Here is a 16,771-nt window from a genome sequence, read left to right as displayed (position 1 = left end):
TCTAAGGAAGTACTAAAGGCATCTGAAATATTAATCTATTCTATTTTTGTTTTACTTAAATTCTTTGTCAAACAGCTGCTGGATTTCCTACTTCTATGAAGAGCAGACAAGCTCTAGGGATTTCCTTAGTTTGCCAGCAAGATACTTCACAATATCTGCATTTCCCTAAATGCTCTGTAAATCATCCCATAATGACAAGTTTCATAACCATTTTCACAAGATATTTAACAAATCTTATTAGAATGTCATCATGTTAGATTTTGTTTTTATTGTATTTATCTGTCAGTATGAACTTAGCTCTTGATGTCCTTACATGCTTTTTACTCAGGCAAACTTCCAACAACTTTTCAATTTTTTTTTTTTTTATGAAGTATTTCAGAATTTGGCCCCTAGGCTTTTCCTGTTGTGGATAGTTTATTTCTCAAGTTTACAGTACAGGACATGTGTTTCTCCATCATCTCCAGTTTTGCTCCTTGCACAGTACAAAATTTCTTGCTTAAAAGAAGCCTAGAGCTAAAACTTCACTGCTAGATTGTTAATACCTTCACCGATTTCAAATGAACTCTGGGGTTTCTCTTACAAAAGCAAATGTTTTACTTGTGACATTGTTTATATTCATGTATTATTTGTTGAGACCTTTCTGACAAGGCATCAAGCCCTAAAATGTAAATGTGCAGATCAGGGCCATCGTCTTGTAATCCCATTGTGCCTAAATCCAGATACCAAATGAATGTAAATACAGGTGTGGAGGTAACAAGGAAAACTAAATCTACAAAAAATTAAACCAAACCAAGAACCTTAAAGGTAGAAAATGCATGAATAAGTAATAGCTCAGAGACATTTAGGCAAAGTACTATAATTTGTCATGTGCATCCAGAAACTTCTTTCAGGTAATTCTTCTACCTACTCTAAGATGATTAATGGATGTAAGAGTTTCTCTCCCTGGGCTTCAGTAATTACTACTTTATAGAATTTTAATTTGGATACTAATCAGACCAAGTATTCTTCCTCAGTAATATACATTTGAATTTTGTCTATGGATCTGAGTATCTGCATAAGCAAATTTGTCTTCTACCCTCCTCAAAACTCAGCTTTGACTTATTAAAAAACACACATATATTGGGCCCCTAACTTGCTACATGCCATAAATGTCATAGCAAGGATTTGACCATCCACGCACATGAGCAGAGAATTTAACTTCCTCCGGATTTTTTCTTTTCTTATTCATACAGAACTGTATGTGGACAGAAAGGAAGGAAGGTGTCGCACTACAAATCCTCCTGATGTGATCTGCTTCAAATTAACCATCTGCACAAAAAGATGGAGAACCAGCAAATCAGCAGAACTTCTTGGAGCTTTTTAATACAGACTCTTCCAGCTTCTACTTCAACGGGATTTAAAAGCAGATTTTTTTTATGCAACACTGAAGTAGAGGAGGTCAGCACACATTATAACACAGGAGAAAACTTCTAGTTTCAAAGAAAGTTTCAAACTACCTGTTGCAGGTAGTTGATAGCTGCTGACCTGCTACCAGAACAGGGATCTAGACACTGAATGAAAAGCCAAAACTCTTTGGAGGATCTGAAGCAGCCACCACTCATGTTAATATAAAGCAGATATTTCATAAAGTCCTGGAGGCTGAAGGCTGGAATCTTTGCTTTGGGTTCTTTGGTTTGGTTTTATGTTTTGCTTTGTATATGCCACTTCCATACCATCTGCCTCTATTAACTCTATCTCATGAAGCTACTAATCAGTGGATATGCAGAGTACATCTCAAACAGAGAGGCAGAGAAAGCTCAACAAGAGTTTATGCAAGTTACCTGCATCTGAGTATCAACGAGTATCTTGGGATACATGTATGTATTAATTAAAAAAAAGTCACCAAAGGACAACTTCAATGCTAAACCAGTATTAATCTGAAAAGACAACAGACATCAAGCTTGGGGTATGTATCTCTTGGAAAAACAAATAAGGTCCTGGACAGCTTTATAGATATGAGTAAAGTACAAGGACATTTATGCAAAATATTTAACATTGCACTGTTCACAAGGGCAGAAGAAGCGGTACTCTTTCTACATAGTCAAATTCTTATAATGTAGATTAACATCTTCATGTTAAAGGTGGCTTTTTAATTGTTTCCAAAAGGGATTCTGGATGCTTGAAGGGGAACTGCAGGATGGGAAGGAGCATTCCACCAATGGTGCTGGGTCATGAGGAATAATGGAGAAAGGAATTAAATCTCTATGTCAAGTCAGTCAGTGAAGGTTGACCTAATACAGACCAGGCAATGCTTTTCCTCTGCCTGAAGAGCCTAAGCTTAGTGGGCTAAGATTTATTGGTTTATGACTTCCAAAAAAATTATGCCTTGAATCTCAGAGAAATTCAGTATGGGTTATTTGTCTGAGTGACTTCAATGAAGAATTTACACAACAGGAGTTCCAGTCTAGAGGAAGTGTTTTCTCAGTGTCTACCTATAATGCATAAAACTCTGATGTCTCATGTCTTGGGTGCTAAAGTAATACTTCAGACACCTTGTGAGGTGTCAACATACCTAAAAAGACAATTTATTATACACACACAATTGTCAGAAATTAAAGAGGACAATCCTTTAAGACCCAATATTTTAGCTGGAAGAAAAAAAAAATACTATTCCAAATAGCAGATCTATGCTGTTGTCATAAAACAAAACTTATTGAAGACTTTCCATCAGCAGTTCAACTTCAGAAAAGAGGATACTGCAAACAGACTCATTCAATCACCACAGCACCTGCTAGGCTCTTCTCCATAGCCACCACCGTAAAAGGCAGCAGTAAAGAAGCTTTGATGAAAGACTCAGTTCAGTACCTCATGTACCATCGAGACTAAGGGTTTTTTTCTCCTCTGCGGTGGTACTTCTAGTTTAGAGATGGTACCCACTGAAAGAACAGTGCACCAGAAGGAAGGATCTTAAAAACTTTAAGCTATTCAGACAGCAGTTTAAGTGAGCTCTGAATTCACAACACGGTGGTAGAAGAGTATCTCCTATCTTTGTGCAACACAGATTTCAGTTCCAAGGGGAAACGTGGGCATGACAGCAGCTAGTGACAACCAAAACTGTCATGAATTTGGAATAACAGATCATTTGATCCTGCATTTGTGGATGTTTGTTCCAGAGCAGAAGTTTCACCAAACCTCAGATCTGAGCCATCTCCAAATTTAGAATAATTCACCTCTTGGTTTTGTCCTTATTTCGAGGTCTTTCACACTAGGTTCCACATGAACTGATGTAATTGTTCCCTACCTTCTTCTGCCACAAGCAAATCAACACTACTAAAAGAACAAGGTTACCAAGCCTTATGAGGTGCTGGGACTAGACACCAGTCTTTTGGTAGCCAAGCTGTCTAAACTGCAGCTTGTGAGAGTTTCTGGCTTGCATTGACTCTGTAGTAGATTCAGCAGAGACCACATGAAAGGATCCAGCACATCTTCTGAAGCACTTAACATCTACAAAATACAAGGCTATTTCCATGAGGCTTACTGCCAATCACTGCATGCCAATGCAAGAAATTCCAAACACAAGGCAGAAAAAGTGACTTCTCTTGTAAGAAATTAGTATATATTCTAAATGGGAATCTACTTCTGAAGTTATTCATTAGCCAAAAAAAAGGAAGTGTGCAGCCATAAATGGTGAGCGTTGTGGTTTCATGAGGCTGCAAATACTCAGTAGTGTGGTTAAGCGTCTGGAAAGAGAGAGGACTCAATACCACGTAGAACATGGAAGATGGAGATGGAAAGAAAACCAATGCTAGCATAAACTGCAAGCCTTAGTCTCGCCTTGTTCATACAGGTTAAAGCAAAGAGCAACCAGAATGAAGTCAGAGGAAAAAAACACTTTCCAAAATATAAAAAAAAAAAAAAATATGGAAGAATCTCCATAAACTACTTTTTATTCTTAGTTTTGATAAGAGGTGGGGCTTTGTATACTAAAGAGGGGAAGCAATGTTTTGGTTATATGAACTTTAATGAAGGACCATTCTTACTACTACTGCTACTATTGTTAATGCTTGTTTTGTTTTCCAAGGGCTTTAAAGATTGTTATAGACAATGACATTTAAACTCTATTCCACAGCAAATGAGTTTCACACTTTCTTCCACAAAAGAAACATCAGTCTCAGGAAGCAGAGCTCTAAAGTGAAGATTTCTGATGTTTCTTTGGATGGTCTGATCTCCAGATCATATTGTGCACTTGGTCTGAAAGACAAATCTCCTTAAAAGAGTTCATCAAGTAGAAACACACAAAAATCCTTTGTCCTTTTACAAACCCTCAACTAAAATATTACTTACAGAAAATATTTCTCCCCACTACAGATCAAAATATCTTGGAGCTGCCTGTATTCTGCTCAGATTCAATTGTAAGATGCAATAGCGTCCTATCTAAAATAAGTAGATTGGACGCAAGGGCATACAGGACTGAAAATGTTACTCACATTGTTTTACACTGCATAGTAACAGTTGTGTACAGTTGTGTATAGAAACTGGTGAAAGAAGCACGGTAAAACATGTTAAAAAGAAAGCATTTTGTTGAAGTGAAATCAAAGACAATGGGGCAATGAAGACAACATGAAGCAAGCAGGCCCCTATCAACTACCTACACTGGCGAGCAGGTCACTTGCAGAAATCCCTCATACCTTCATTACCATTCCCAGCCTTTCTAATAGATAACAAAATCAAGAAGTCACTCTAGTGAATGCAAAGTCACTAGTGAATAAAAAACAGTGGAAACACATTTCAAAAATTTAGTTAAAAAATGCCAGCTTTCACATTTATCATGAGAGAAAATTGGAATCTCTGAGTGCCTGAACATCAGAGTGTACAAGTGACACTGACAGCAGGTTGAGGGAGGTGATCCTTCCTCTTTATTCAGCACGTGTGAGGCCATGCTTGGAGCACTGTGTCCAGTTCTGGGGTCCTCACTACAAGAGAGATATGAACATACTGGGGAGAGTCCAACCAAGGGCCATGAAGATGATTAAGGGCCTGGAACATGTCTCCTACAAGGAAAGGCTGAGAGAGCTGGGACTGTTCAGCCTAGAGAAGAGAAGGCTCAAGGGGACCTTATCAATGTGTTTAAATACCTGAAGGGAAGGTGCAAAGAGGATGGAGCCAGGCTCTTTTCAGTGGTGCCTAGGGACAGGACCAGAGGCAATGGGCACAAACTGAAATACAGGAGGTTCCCTCTGAACATCAGGAAACACTTTTTTACTGTGAGGGTGACCAAGCACTGAAATAGGTTGCCCAGGGAGTCTGTGGAGTCTCCATCCCTGGAGACATTCAAAAGCCATCTGGACATGGTCCTGGACAACTGGGTCTAGGTGGCCCCGCTTGAGCAGGGGGGTTTGGACAGGATGATCTCCAGCAGTCCCTTTCAATCTCAACCATTCTGTGACTCTGTGCATGAAGCCTCTGATGGCACAGCCAGGTCACAGGTTAGCAAAGAAGCCAGACTGGCAGCTCTGAGTTCAGAGCAACATGGATTTTGCTTCCCCAAATTCCTGTGCGCATTTTGCACCAGTGACTTCTGCTCATTCCTTCCATCAGCAAGGGGAAGAACACTTTCAGTTAACAAGGGAAAAAAAATAAACACCACTGTACACATTTCTGAACAATGCCTACCTCTTTATGTTCACTTGGTTACAATTCAGAGCTCCCTCTGGCTCCAAGTGAAACGTGTGGGAGCTTTGCCAAAGTGCAATGGGAGTGGGTTCAGGCCCTTTACACAGGCTCTCAGTGTTTTCCTCCACCCCAGTGTTATGTAAGAAACTGAGCTAAACTGTAAATATTACACAATCTCGAAAAGGGAAGGGACTAGTAAAATATATTCATGACTCCTTCACGCTGACTCATGCCTTCCTTCCACTTTTGCTTATAGTCCTCACTTAGAGTATAAATATATGCCTGAATTGGTCACTTCTTGTCTTTTAAGCATAATCCAGGCACAGTCAGATGTTTCATCAGCTTAGACAGGACATCACATAGAGCCTGGGGACAGACTTTTTAGCAGCGCCTGCTGTGATAGGACACGGGGTAGTGGCTTTAAACTAAAAGAGGGTAGATGCAGACTAGATATAAGTAAGAAATTTTTTACAGTAAAGGTGGTTAAACTCTGGAACAGGTTGCCCAGAGAGGTGGTAGATGCCCCATCCCTGGAAACATTCAAGGTCAGGTTGGACTGGGCTCTGAGCAACCTGATCGAGTTGAAGATGCTCCTGCTTATTGCAGGCCAGTTGGTCTAGATGGTCTTTGGAGGTCCCTTCCAAACCAAAACATTATGTGATTCTATGATTCTAAGCAGGACAAGTGAGACAGAAAGAAGGGTGCAGTCTTCCCCCTCACTTTGCTGTGGTCATTGCTGCACTGTGCTTCCAGTATCCAAAGCCCCACGTGCCCCTTGTGCTGCTCTTTCTCTGGCTCTGAGCCCCATGCTCCTACACCAGCCTAGAAGAATAACCCAGGGATTATCATCACTCAACAAAAGAAGCAGCAGTAGTGTTCCAGCTTGCTTGGTAACTACAAGTAGGTCAGATGGAAGGAGAAAAAATACTGAGTTAAGCTACTGTCTACACTCTCTATAAGCACAGTCTCATGTCTGGCATCATATTAAACAACAACAAAAAAAGCAGCTTTCTGGACAGCAGCCCAAGGCATATTCTATGACCTAGAAAGGCATGTGGAAAAGACTGTCCCCTGCTTAGGCTGGGCAAAAAGATTGTCATAAACCTAGGTATTTCATATCCTCATTATGCAGTAAAACAGCCATTTACCCCATAACAGCATTTCTCCATCATAGTTAATGTTCTACCGAAACGTGTTTGTGGCAATAAAAATGAAGCTCAGTAACTCAGTGGTAACTCCATATCTTGTAATAGTTAAAATATGCATGTGATCCTGAAGGATATGCTGTTATGCTGAAGGATATCACTGTACTTTAAAGTGTAAAGCATTGAGCATGTAGAGGAATTGCCTGGTCTACTATTACATACCTAAAATATAATGCATTGTGCATGAATGGAAATTGCTACTTCTAATGTTACATTATTTAATATGTGACTGTAAAAATTACACAAACTGTAATTTATCAACTAATGTATCTGAAATATACTGCATATCATCTGAATATAAACGAGTTATTGATATTTGCTAAGAAAACTCAGACTCACAAGAGATCTATTTTCCATAGCTCCTAGATCTAGGAGTTCTCATGCAAAAATAACTTTTCATAACATTTATTATTATAGTATGCCATTTTAAATACTGGATGAAAGCAACTCATGCAAAGAATCTGACTTCAATAAAACATCTTATTCAACTTCATTCTATGATCTCACCCAGTATGTCCATGTCAGCAGTCTCTTTTCTGACAAAAATTCTCATCATAACAAATAAGATGTTTTGCCAGAGAAGAGACTACTGAAACAGGCCTAATATTCTTTGATGATATTATTTCTGGAAATTTGAATCACATGATTTCACTTTTTTAGCAGTGTCCTAATATAAGAAGAGGAAATCTTTGTAAGAATCCCACAGTTTCCAAACTGTGCAATTACTACCAATGATCAAATAATTATCATTATTTTAATTTCCACTGAGATGGACAGTCAGAAATTAAGAACATGATGTTTTGAGATTAATGTTTAAATAAGATGTGTCCACTGGTATAGAATAGGTCTAACTTTATTAAATATAGCTATGCTAGGGCCAAATGAGTGTAAAGAGCAAACTGAGATTTATGCTATGTTCTTTAAATTTATCTTATCGCTAAACTAATAAAAAATATAAATAAATACGGACTGAATCATTCTGCACAAAAACCAGCTGCCAATAGCCATAAAATCATACTCAATGCAGATAATTTTTCAGCGCTGCATATCTAGTTATCTTTATGTGCTATATAGAGGAAAGCCTTAAAAACTGCCTACTGGAGTTAGCAACAGATAAATAACACACGCCTTTGCTTTCTACCAGTAAAGTGAATAGCCAGGAAAACTGCAATAATCAGACTATGCAAGCACCAATATTGCTTCACTAAGCTATACAGAGGCGGCTTCCCTTAAGTGAAATTTACTCCCAGATTTACAGCACAAAATTTATTTTGGGTGGAATTCAGTGTGACAGTATCTGCCTCCTGGCTTGGCATATAGATAAATAATTAAAAAAAACCAAACAAACAAACAAACAAAAAAAAAACCAACAGAAAACAAAACAAAACACCCCACAAAACCAAAGAACTGAAAGTGGACAGGACTTAGTTGTGCCCTCTGAATTTCTGTAACAGTAAAACATCTCAGCTGTTCCATAACACTAAGTAAAATTCAGTAAGGATAAAGTACCAGTTATCAATCCAAAGGAAACAATCAAATGTGAATATTTATCTCCATGATCTTCTTGAAGAAGAATATCCATTTCAGGCAATCCTAAAGCCTTTATTCCCTTTGGAAGGAAAAGGCTGCCATTAATATTCAACCTTAGACTCTGCTTTTTATAACAACACAGCCAGTGCAGTACAGAGATTTTTTGTTAACACCTTTCAGGCTTCTGCACTGCTCACTCCTGAAGAACTTCAGGTCTATTTATATACAATTTCACTTTATTTCATTCTGTCTCCAGGAGGTCCAATTCCCATTCTAGATCAACTGAGCTGAGTAAGTAATAATCCCAGTGTTGTATGATTTCACTGGTATATCACTTTAAGTCATCAATATATCTCTTAATATAATGATAAAGCAGAAGACTATTGCAGAAGCTTCTTTTTTAAACTTGATGTTTTTCTAACTTTGGAAAAGGCAGTGGTAGGAATGTCTTTCCATTGAATAGGAAAGACGACAGACAATTCATTACAGTTTGTGCTCATTCTGCATTAAGATCTACAAAAATGGCTGAAACCTCTTTTATGCAACAATGATCAAAATCATATGGATTTTATTAATTTATTATTGTTTTTCATTTATGGAAGACTTTGAAAAAAGTGCCCCTTTTCATTTTTTCAACAGTGGAGAAAATTAAATATGGATTGAGTACTGTCATACATAATAATCATGCCATTTCATATTCATTGGTACCCTCATAAATGAAACATAAACTCTTCTGGAGGGAATTTTCACCTTGAAGGAAATAAAGACCATTTACTTACCAAATATAAATAAAAGGGAAAATACAGAAAAAAAAATTGTATTTCTTACCATTGTAAGGGTGAATGGATGGCTTTCCAGTGCGGACACTCTTGGACAGTGTAGAATAACATACTGAAACAAAAATCAGCCAGAGAAAATAAAATGATAGAAAAGATATGCTCAAAACATTCTTAGCACAGACAAAGTGAAAGTGATCCCTATAGACAATGCTACACAAACAGCAGTGATTTTCTAGGGGCACATTAACTCACCTGACCAGGTCTTGCTTTAAAGTTGTCCTTCATCATCCTTACTTCAAGGACATTGGAGGGATGACTTATCACTGAAGTTATTGTGACTGGTTTATTGCTGCGGATGTAGCGGTACAGCCTTTCCACACAGTACAAGCAGAGAGGTCCAGAAATCCAAAACCAGGTCTATAGGAGAGCAAAAATATGTCACCTCAAGGACTTTTCATTTTATGTTTTCTAATTTCAAAACTACATGAGTTCTTGCAGGACCTCATTTCACACCTACTGTAGAACAGTGTTTTGGTCACAAGTAACCTCCACATCTCTCCGTGTGCAGAAATCCAAGCGTGTTATGGAGGCTTAATCAGTCTAACCAGCAGCATCATCCACAAACACAAACAATCTCAATCATACAATTCCATCAAACAATTTCATCAGGAACAAAATGCTAATGACTTCATTTGCAACTATGTTACTCGTTTTATGTAGTTAGATTATAACTGGTTCCAGCAGTGAATGACACAGTACATACACTGTTTCAAATTTTAACAGACCAGAGTGCCATAAAACTGGTTAGTCTTATGGAAAAACATTGTCTGACTTGCAATATTATTTGACTGTTATATTCTTTTAATCATCTCAAGTACAAGCAAAAAACTAAGAAGTATTCTTGTACTATAGAATTTAAGCTTACATTAGATTAGTGTAAAATCATAGACAAGGGAGAGAAATGGGCACTTTTGAATCACAATTCATTTGCCCCCGTGAAAGATATGTATGCTAGACAAATAAGGCCCTGGAAATGCCCATTTCTCTGCACTGATTATATGGGGACCCCTGGGTGACTACCTCAGATAGAGACATTTGCAGCTGCTCAGCTAAATTCCATCCTAAGAGTCAATTACTAATAGGTTATGGCAGAACTAACTACTAATTCCACATCTGCTCAGTCATTCAAGCCATGGTGCTGAAGTGCCCTCAACCCTCATCCACCCTCCCTTCCCAATTTTTGAAGTTAGACATCAGCATCTCTTGCAGCTAGCAGAGTATTTAATTTCCTCAAGCACCTCTGGCCTTAAAATCTTCAGTAGCTCACAAGACCTAAGGCTTTTTATTTAGACTTGGTACTAAGTGCATAAAACACTTCCAAATAAAAAAAAGTCCTAAATAATGTTACAAGCTGCCGGGAGAACACAGAGTGGCCACTTCTTTCTATGGCACTTCTTTTCCCGTAAATGCCTCTAAAGTAGGCACCTTAAGCCCCTAAGAAGACTATTCGATGTCCTGGGGTCATATGGAGCCAGATATACATTGATGCTTGTAATTCAGGAGTATTACCACAACAAAATACCAATCCAAAGAATTTTGGCAGAGGACTTCAATGTAGAATTGACTGGTTCTTATTATGATTAGATGCTCCATAGTAAAATGGGTTCCCACTGCAGCTAGTAAGGGACACGTGTTCTACAGAAAACAATGATAATAAGAAAGAGAAACTCCTGTGAGGTCTGTTATGGGACCACCTTGAATGATGGGCCTTGGTCTTGTGAACTCCATATTCCCAAACTTCCTCAGGCTACTTGCCAATACAGCCCAGCTCATCTTTTCTCAAAAGAAAAGAGAAACTTTGGATGAAGGAAAAACTGCTGCCACAAAACATAAAGAAACAAAAGGCAAACGGAAAGCAGAAGAAGAAAAGGCTTTTCTATCCCCACTGTCATCATAGTCATTTACCCATGCCACATATAAAACAAGCCTGTCTGCAAACAACAGGCTATACAAAGCCAAACCACAACCAACTGCAACCCAGAAATGAGTATTAGGACTTCCATCCGCATGGTAAAAAAAGAGAACAAATGGAGTTTGATTATTTCAATTAACTACTGCCACACAATGCTTACAAAGGGACCTTATGAATACATTAAATAAATGTTTGCTCTGAAGTGCTATGCTGTAATTTAAAGTCACATTTATAGCAAGACTAATACATCTCTTACTGTGTCATACAAAAAAGAACATTACAGCCAATCTCTCGACATTTTTCCACCCTATTCTATGCAGCATATTGTAATGCAGTTCAAGGTTTAATACAGATTGTTTTTTCCCCACCAAATCTTTGAATGCCTGAAAAGGTTTTAATAATATTTTCCATTATTAAAACATCTGGTCTGGAAAAGCAATAATTAGTGGTTATGGCTGACTGAAAGACTTGGCATGGTTTGTAATACCTGAAACGTCGGATCATACAGACCTCTGGGAAGTGTGACTGGAACTTGGGTTCCTCGGAACAAATTCTCATAAAGTTATTTTGTACAAAGGGTTCTGGTACTGGTAAGTCCTCTGGGAAAGGCTCAGTAGTATAGTCAGGAAACGGCTCTTCAAAAACCTTTGGCACCGTCATATTCTGTCGGAGTGTTTTGTTAGGATTAAAGCAACCAGGAGGGTGTTCCTCTAAGTTGGTCTGATACTTGAGCACACCCCTACAGAAAATAAAAATAGAAAAGACACTGAAGTAGCAGTCAAAAGCAAGCAACTCAAATCTTAATTTGAAGAGAGTTTTAGAAAGCAGTCACAAGGCTCATCTTCAGCAAGAATTTTTATTTCGTTTGCTTTCAGGACTTTCAATGAGATCGAAGCTTTGCAACAATAGAGCCCTCTGTCACTAGAGGCAAGGTTTAACTTTTCCAGCTCACTTGGCACTCCCTCACTGAACAGCCTCAAGCTTAATACTGCTTGAAAGGGGGAAGATATTGTGGGAGCCTTGAAAAAAATTAAATAATCATATCTCCAGTTCAGTCACACCCAGGCTTTTTTCACTCATCCTCCCTATAGTCAGTAAGTAATGTAACTTACTGTTTTTTTAAGGCAATCTGTAACAGAAGTGGCCTAAGTTGCCAAATCATAAACTGTGAGAATGTTCCCACTACTTGGTGTTTATCAAGTTTGCACACAACTGTATGATCTGCTCCTTTGAATATCATCTTGTCAAATAGATAGAAGGAAAAAAGAAACTCCTGCATGATAGCCAAGGAACTTTCTTGCAAATTATTTTCTGGGGTCCATGCTTGTTTTTTAAGCTAATGTTAAATTCATAGTATAATGAAGTGAGAACTTTGCAGCTGCAGTTAGAAACTATGAAGAAAGAAGTGGAAACCAGAGACACTCTGGCATATCTCAACGCATTAATGAATCAGTGAAAATGGGGAAGAACTGATAATACTAGTAATAACATTTTTTGGAAGTACTACTTGCCTCCAAATCCAGATTTGATGACAGTAAAACCATAAGGAGGAATATTTAAAAAAAAAAAAAAAAAGGGGGAGCTAGCTAAACAACATCTGTATACGATGGTGCTGGGTGGGAAATAAGGCACACTGACACAACATCTGGTGAGACGTGCCCTCTGAGCGCTAGGCCATGCGATGAAGGCTCATCTCAAGTACACAAACTTAAGGACATATGTTCCCCCCTCCCCTCCCCAGTGTACACGCACAGCAACAGCAGTGACAGACTTTAATTCACAAGAAGAGAGAGAAGTAGGACATCTGCAATATTCCCAACTTAAATGGGCTTCGACAGGCTACTGGCAACCTTCCCTACTGAAACGCAGTCCTGACAGCTAGTAACAAGCTTCCTGCATGGTCCAGTGAATAATGTACAGCTTGGAAGTTAAACCTGCTCACTCTAAACTCTACGTCCAACCCTGGGAGAATCACTTGGGAAGCGTTTGTGCGCCTACACCCATGCTTCTGACTGTATTTATTGCCTGATCATGCCTATCGCTTGCATCTGGCATCACTGTTGGTCATCGCACATTTGCAAAGTGACAGATACCCCTAGCATTATGCTAGTTCCCTGCTCCATAAATATGATGGTGCCTCATGGATTTAGCTGGAAGTCAGAGCACATGTGATATTTTTCCAATCAACCTTGTGTGCATGCCTGCCAGCTGCTCCCACAGCTTCTCTGTTCTCAAAACATCCCAAAAGAGGATGCAAAGTTTTCCTTGAGGCATGAATAGCTGAACTGCAAACATGAGCATCCCCTCCAGTGATCTCTAGTTTGTTTAAACTATTACAAACATGCTAGCAGAGTGGCAAACTGGGATGACAAAGCTGCCTGTTAACAGCAGCTGCAGTGACTCCCATTTCTGAAGCTGTCAAGGAAAGGCAAGTTGTCTTACACACCCAAGATCAGTTCCCAGAAAGATTGAATTCTACACAACTCTCAAGGAATATAAGATATATCCTTAAATATTTATTTGGTTCAACACTTGAATACATAAAAAAAAAAAAATCAGTGTGGATGGCAGTGAGTAGAAGGCAGACAACTTCAGCAAACAAAAATGGGAGAGACAAAAAGGGTAAGTCATGTGAAAGTGTCCAACAGGCTAGGGAACACAGCATGCAGGATTTGCATGGGCATACATCAACCTCTGTCCCATTTTCCAATCCCAAAATAGACAAAATTAACTTTTGGCTAGAGCTGGAAAATATATATCACTATTTCTTGAGATTTTTATGATAAGCTACAGGTCAATGGTTCTAAGTGTTTCTATAGGGAATTGCACTGCTTCTATCTTCTCATCCATCTTCTGCTGCTCAGCTCAAGGTGAGAGGTCTGCTAAAGGTCAATGTGTGGGTGGAATCTTAAGAATTTTCACCCTTTGGAAGATAAATCCTTGGATAACTCTAGTGACAGCACAAAGGCCTTATTCTCAGCTCCTGTGAACCAGCATAACCCATTTAACTCCACAGTAATACCAAATTTGGATCAGCTTTGTATGTTTTACAGCTCCTTACATTGGTACTAGAAACATCAAGCTTCTATCTCACATAAACTATTTTTTGTTGTTGCTATACAGGCTTAAAATATAGTTAAACTAATGTAGATATGCACCAAGCCTTAAGCCACTAAAATATTTGAAAGTCACACTGCAAGAAGTACAAGAGCAGCGGAAGTCTTCAAGGATAATTCCGTGAAAGATTCTCCTCTCCCTTAGGGTAGGGATGAAAAAACAAACAAATAACATATGACAGATGAATCATATCACTTTATATACTGCTGAGAAGTGTTTGGCTGCCCTGAAGAAGAGGACACTATAAGAACATACCCATAATATTTTGAAACAAAACAAGAATGCAGGAATACCATGGAAATACTGAAAAGGAGAGACTCCCAGGACAGGTAAATCCTCACCCGATCTGCCTGCACAGTTCGGCAACAGGAGATGCCTTGCTCTGTAGAGTAACTGGCTATGCATCTGCAAATCTCTTAAGACATACCATGCAGGAGTCATTTGGGCACCTAAGTGTGGGTATCTAAGCTTCCTTTATTCTCAGAAGAGATCTTCTAATCAATATCACCCATGGAGCCCAGAAAGTAATCCAGCCCACTTGAATATAGATCTTTGTAGCAGCAGGTTAGTTGAAGCATCCTTCAGGCTCTATTGACTGTATTTATTAGAACTCATTAGACTATAATGGGAGAAAGACACTTAGAAAACATGTAGAGACCTACATTTAGGCATCTTAAACTTGAACTGACTCCCACTCTTCATGACTCATTCTTCTCACACTTTTAATTGACAATCAGTTCTTTTAGATTTGCACTGAGCGACTTTCCAATTCAATAATAAAGAGGTTTGTACAAGATGCCTGTTTAATGCCTGGTGTATTACTGCAGCCTTGGTTTGCAAACATCTCCAACTAGACTTCTTTCTTCATGAAGTGGCAATGTGGTTCGGAATACAACGGGCAAAGGATAATACAGTGACAGAGATGAATTAAACTCGATGTGAAAAATACTCCAAAGGCAATCACTGGAACAGATTGCCTAGGGAGTTAGAGGATCTCAGTCACCAGATGTTTTCAAGTTAGACAAACACCTGTCAAGAATAATTTAGCAAAAGTTCATCCTGTCCCAGGATGGGGAGAACAGGTTAGATCCATCTTCCCCAGCTATGAACAAGAGCTATGCCACAGGAAAAAAAACAAAACAAAACAAAACACAAACACAGAGAACTGGAGTTGTGTCCAGGACTTCAAATTGTTTTGAACTCATTATTTCAATACACCAGATCTCAAGCTGCGTTTGTTTTGTTCAACAACATATTCCTACCATGATCTTGCTAGGCCTAATTACCTTTCACTGTTTACTTCAAGCAGCGGTGCTCAGTGTCGCACAGACATTCCAGCACCCCGTGTTTCAGTAGATGTTTGATGACATGGAGAAATAAACCTCATTCAAATACAGCTTCCCTTCCCTTATACCACTCTCTGCACCTACATCCACAAAGGAAACTTCAGAGATGTTAATGGACCAGATTTTCACACAGCATAACTGGTGGAAGCTGCTTTACCTTGCGGTAGAGCTGGGTTTATTTGTGCCTGACCAGACCTGACCATCAGCTTCACGGCACATGAACACTGGTCTGATGTTTGTGAAAACAAGAAGAAAAAACTAGTACATTTCGTATCATAGCAATGAGAAAGGGATAATTAGGGAGACTCCATTCCTCCCCTCTCCTTAGGACTCAAAATTGAAGGTAGAGAGGAAAGAGAAAGGATGAGCATCTTTGCTTCACATTCTCCTGTCAGCAGCCAGGTAAGAGGAAGCGGAAAAGAAAAAATAATGTTTTCCTGATTTCCCACTAGAAACTGGTAAAATGGACAAGGAATAAACTTGAAAGTGAAGAAGTTTGTGCTAGCTGGATGTAGTAGTACACAATTCTCCAAGCTATAGTCTGAACTTTATTTAAACAAACACCTGTAGAAAAATGGAAGAGGATAGCATCTTGTCAAGAAGTTGGCCCACTGTGCACAAGTGAGCTTGGGAAAGGCAGCGATCAAGGGAACTGCTCCTTCTAGTCGTGCTTCAGGAAAAGGGACGGCATTTTCCATTTACTTACCCAGAAACATGCAGCATCAGCAGCATATAGAAGACAAAGAAAAGGTTGTGTGTATACCAGAAGATGTCATAGTTTGAAACCCTGAAAAGAATAAACCATGGTTCAATGCTGTTTCACTCAGATGGAATCACTGCTAATTAAAAGCAGATCTGTGCACACAGGACATCATTATACACCATGTAGTCATGTAGAATAGTCAAAGCGTAGCATGTATTTCTACAGGCACACTGTACTTGCAAGCAATTAAGTGTTGAGAAGAACAGGTGACTGGCACAGAAGTAAAAAGCTGAGAAAGAGAGATGAAGGACACAGATGTACAGAGCCAGCTGAAGAAGAATTCCTTAATCAGGAGACTTCACTGCTTTCATAAGTTCTACTTAGTCCCTCTGAGAACCTTATGGCTAGAATAGTTCTTCAGTCTCCGGACTCAAAACTCAACCTCTTTACAGTGAGTGCCTCCTTGT

At 38.9% G+C, this 16,771-nt stretch overlaps 1 protein-coding gene across 3 annotated transcripts in view; it reads right to left on the bottom strand.

Moving 5' to 3' along the window:
• Positions 1 to 16,771, bottom strand: part of NOX4 (NADPH oxidase 4) — a 106,901-nt gene that overhangs the window by 67,059 nt on the left and 23,071 nt on the right. For 2 of the 3 annotated variants that reach the window (XM_074861057.1, XM_074861059.1), the window contains exons 8-11: positions 16,308 to 16,388; positions 11,649 to 11,877; positions 9,419 to 9,583; positions 9,216 to 9,278 (exon numbers count right to left, since the gene is read on the bottom strand). In XM_074861057.1, the coding sequence (XP_074717158.1) occupies positions 9,216 to 9,278; positions 9,419 to 9,583; positions 11,649 to 11,877; positions 16,308 to 16,388 (538 nt within the window). The remainder of the gene's footprint in view (positions 1 to 9,215; positions 9,279 to 9,418; positions 9,584 to 11,648; positions 11,878 to 16,307; positions 16,389 to 16,771) is intronic. The other variant, XM_074861058.1, reaches the window with a different exon arrangement.

The sequence above is a fragment of the Strix uralensis genome, chromosome 2 (genome assembly GCF_047716275.1).
Source record: "Strix uralensis isolate ZFMK-TIS-50842 chromosome 2, bStrUra1, whole genome shotgun sequence".
NCBI classification, from domain to species: domain Eukaryota; kingdom Metazoa; phylum Chordata; class Aves; order Strigiformes; family Strigidae; genus Strix; species Strix uralensis.
The sequence above is the reverse complement of the archived record's forward strand: the minus strand, read 5'-3'. Positions and strand labels throughout refer to the sequence as shown.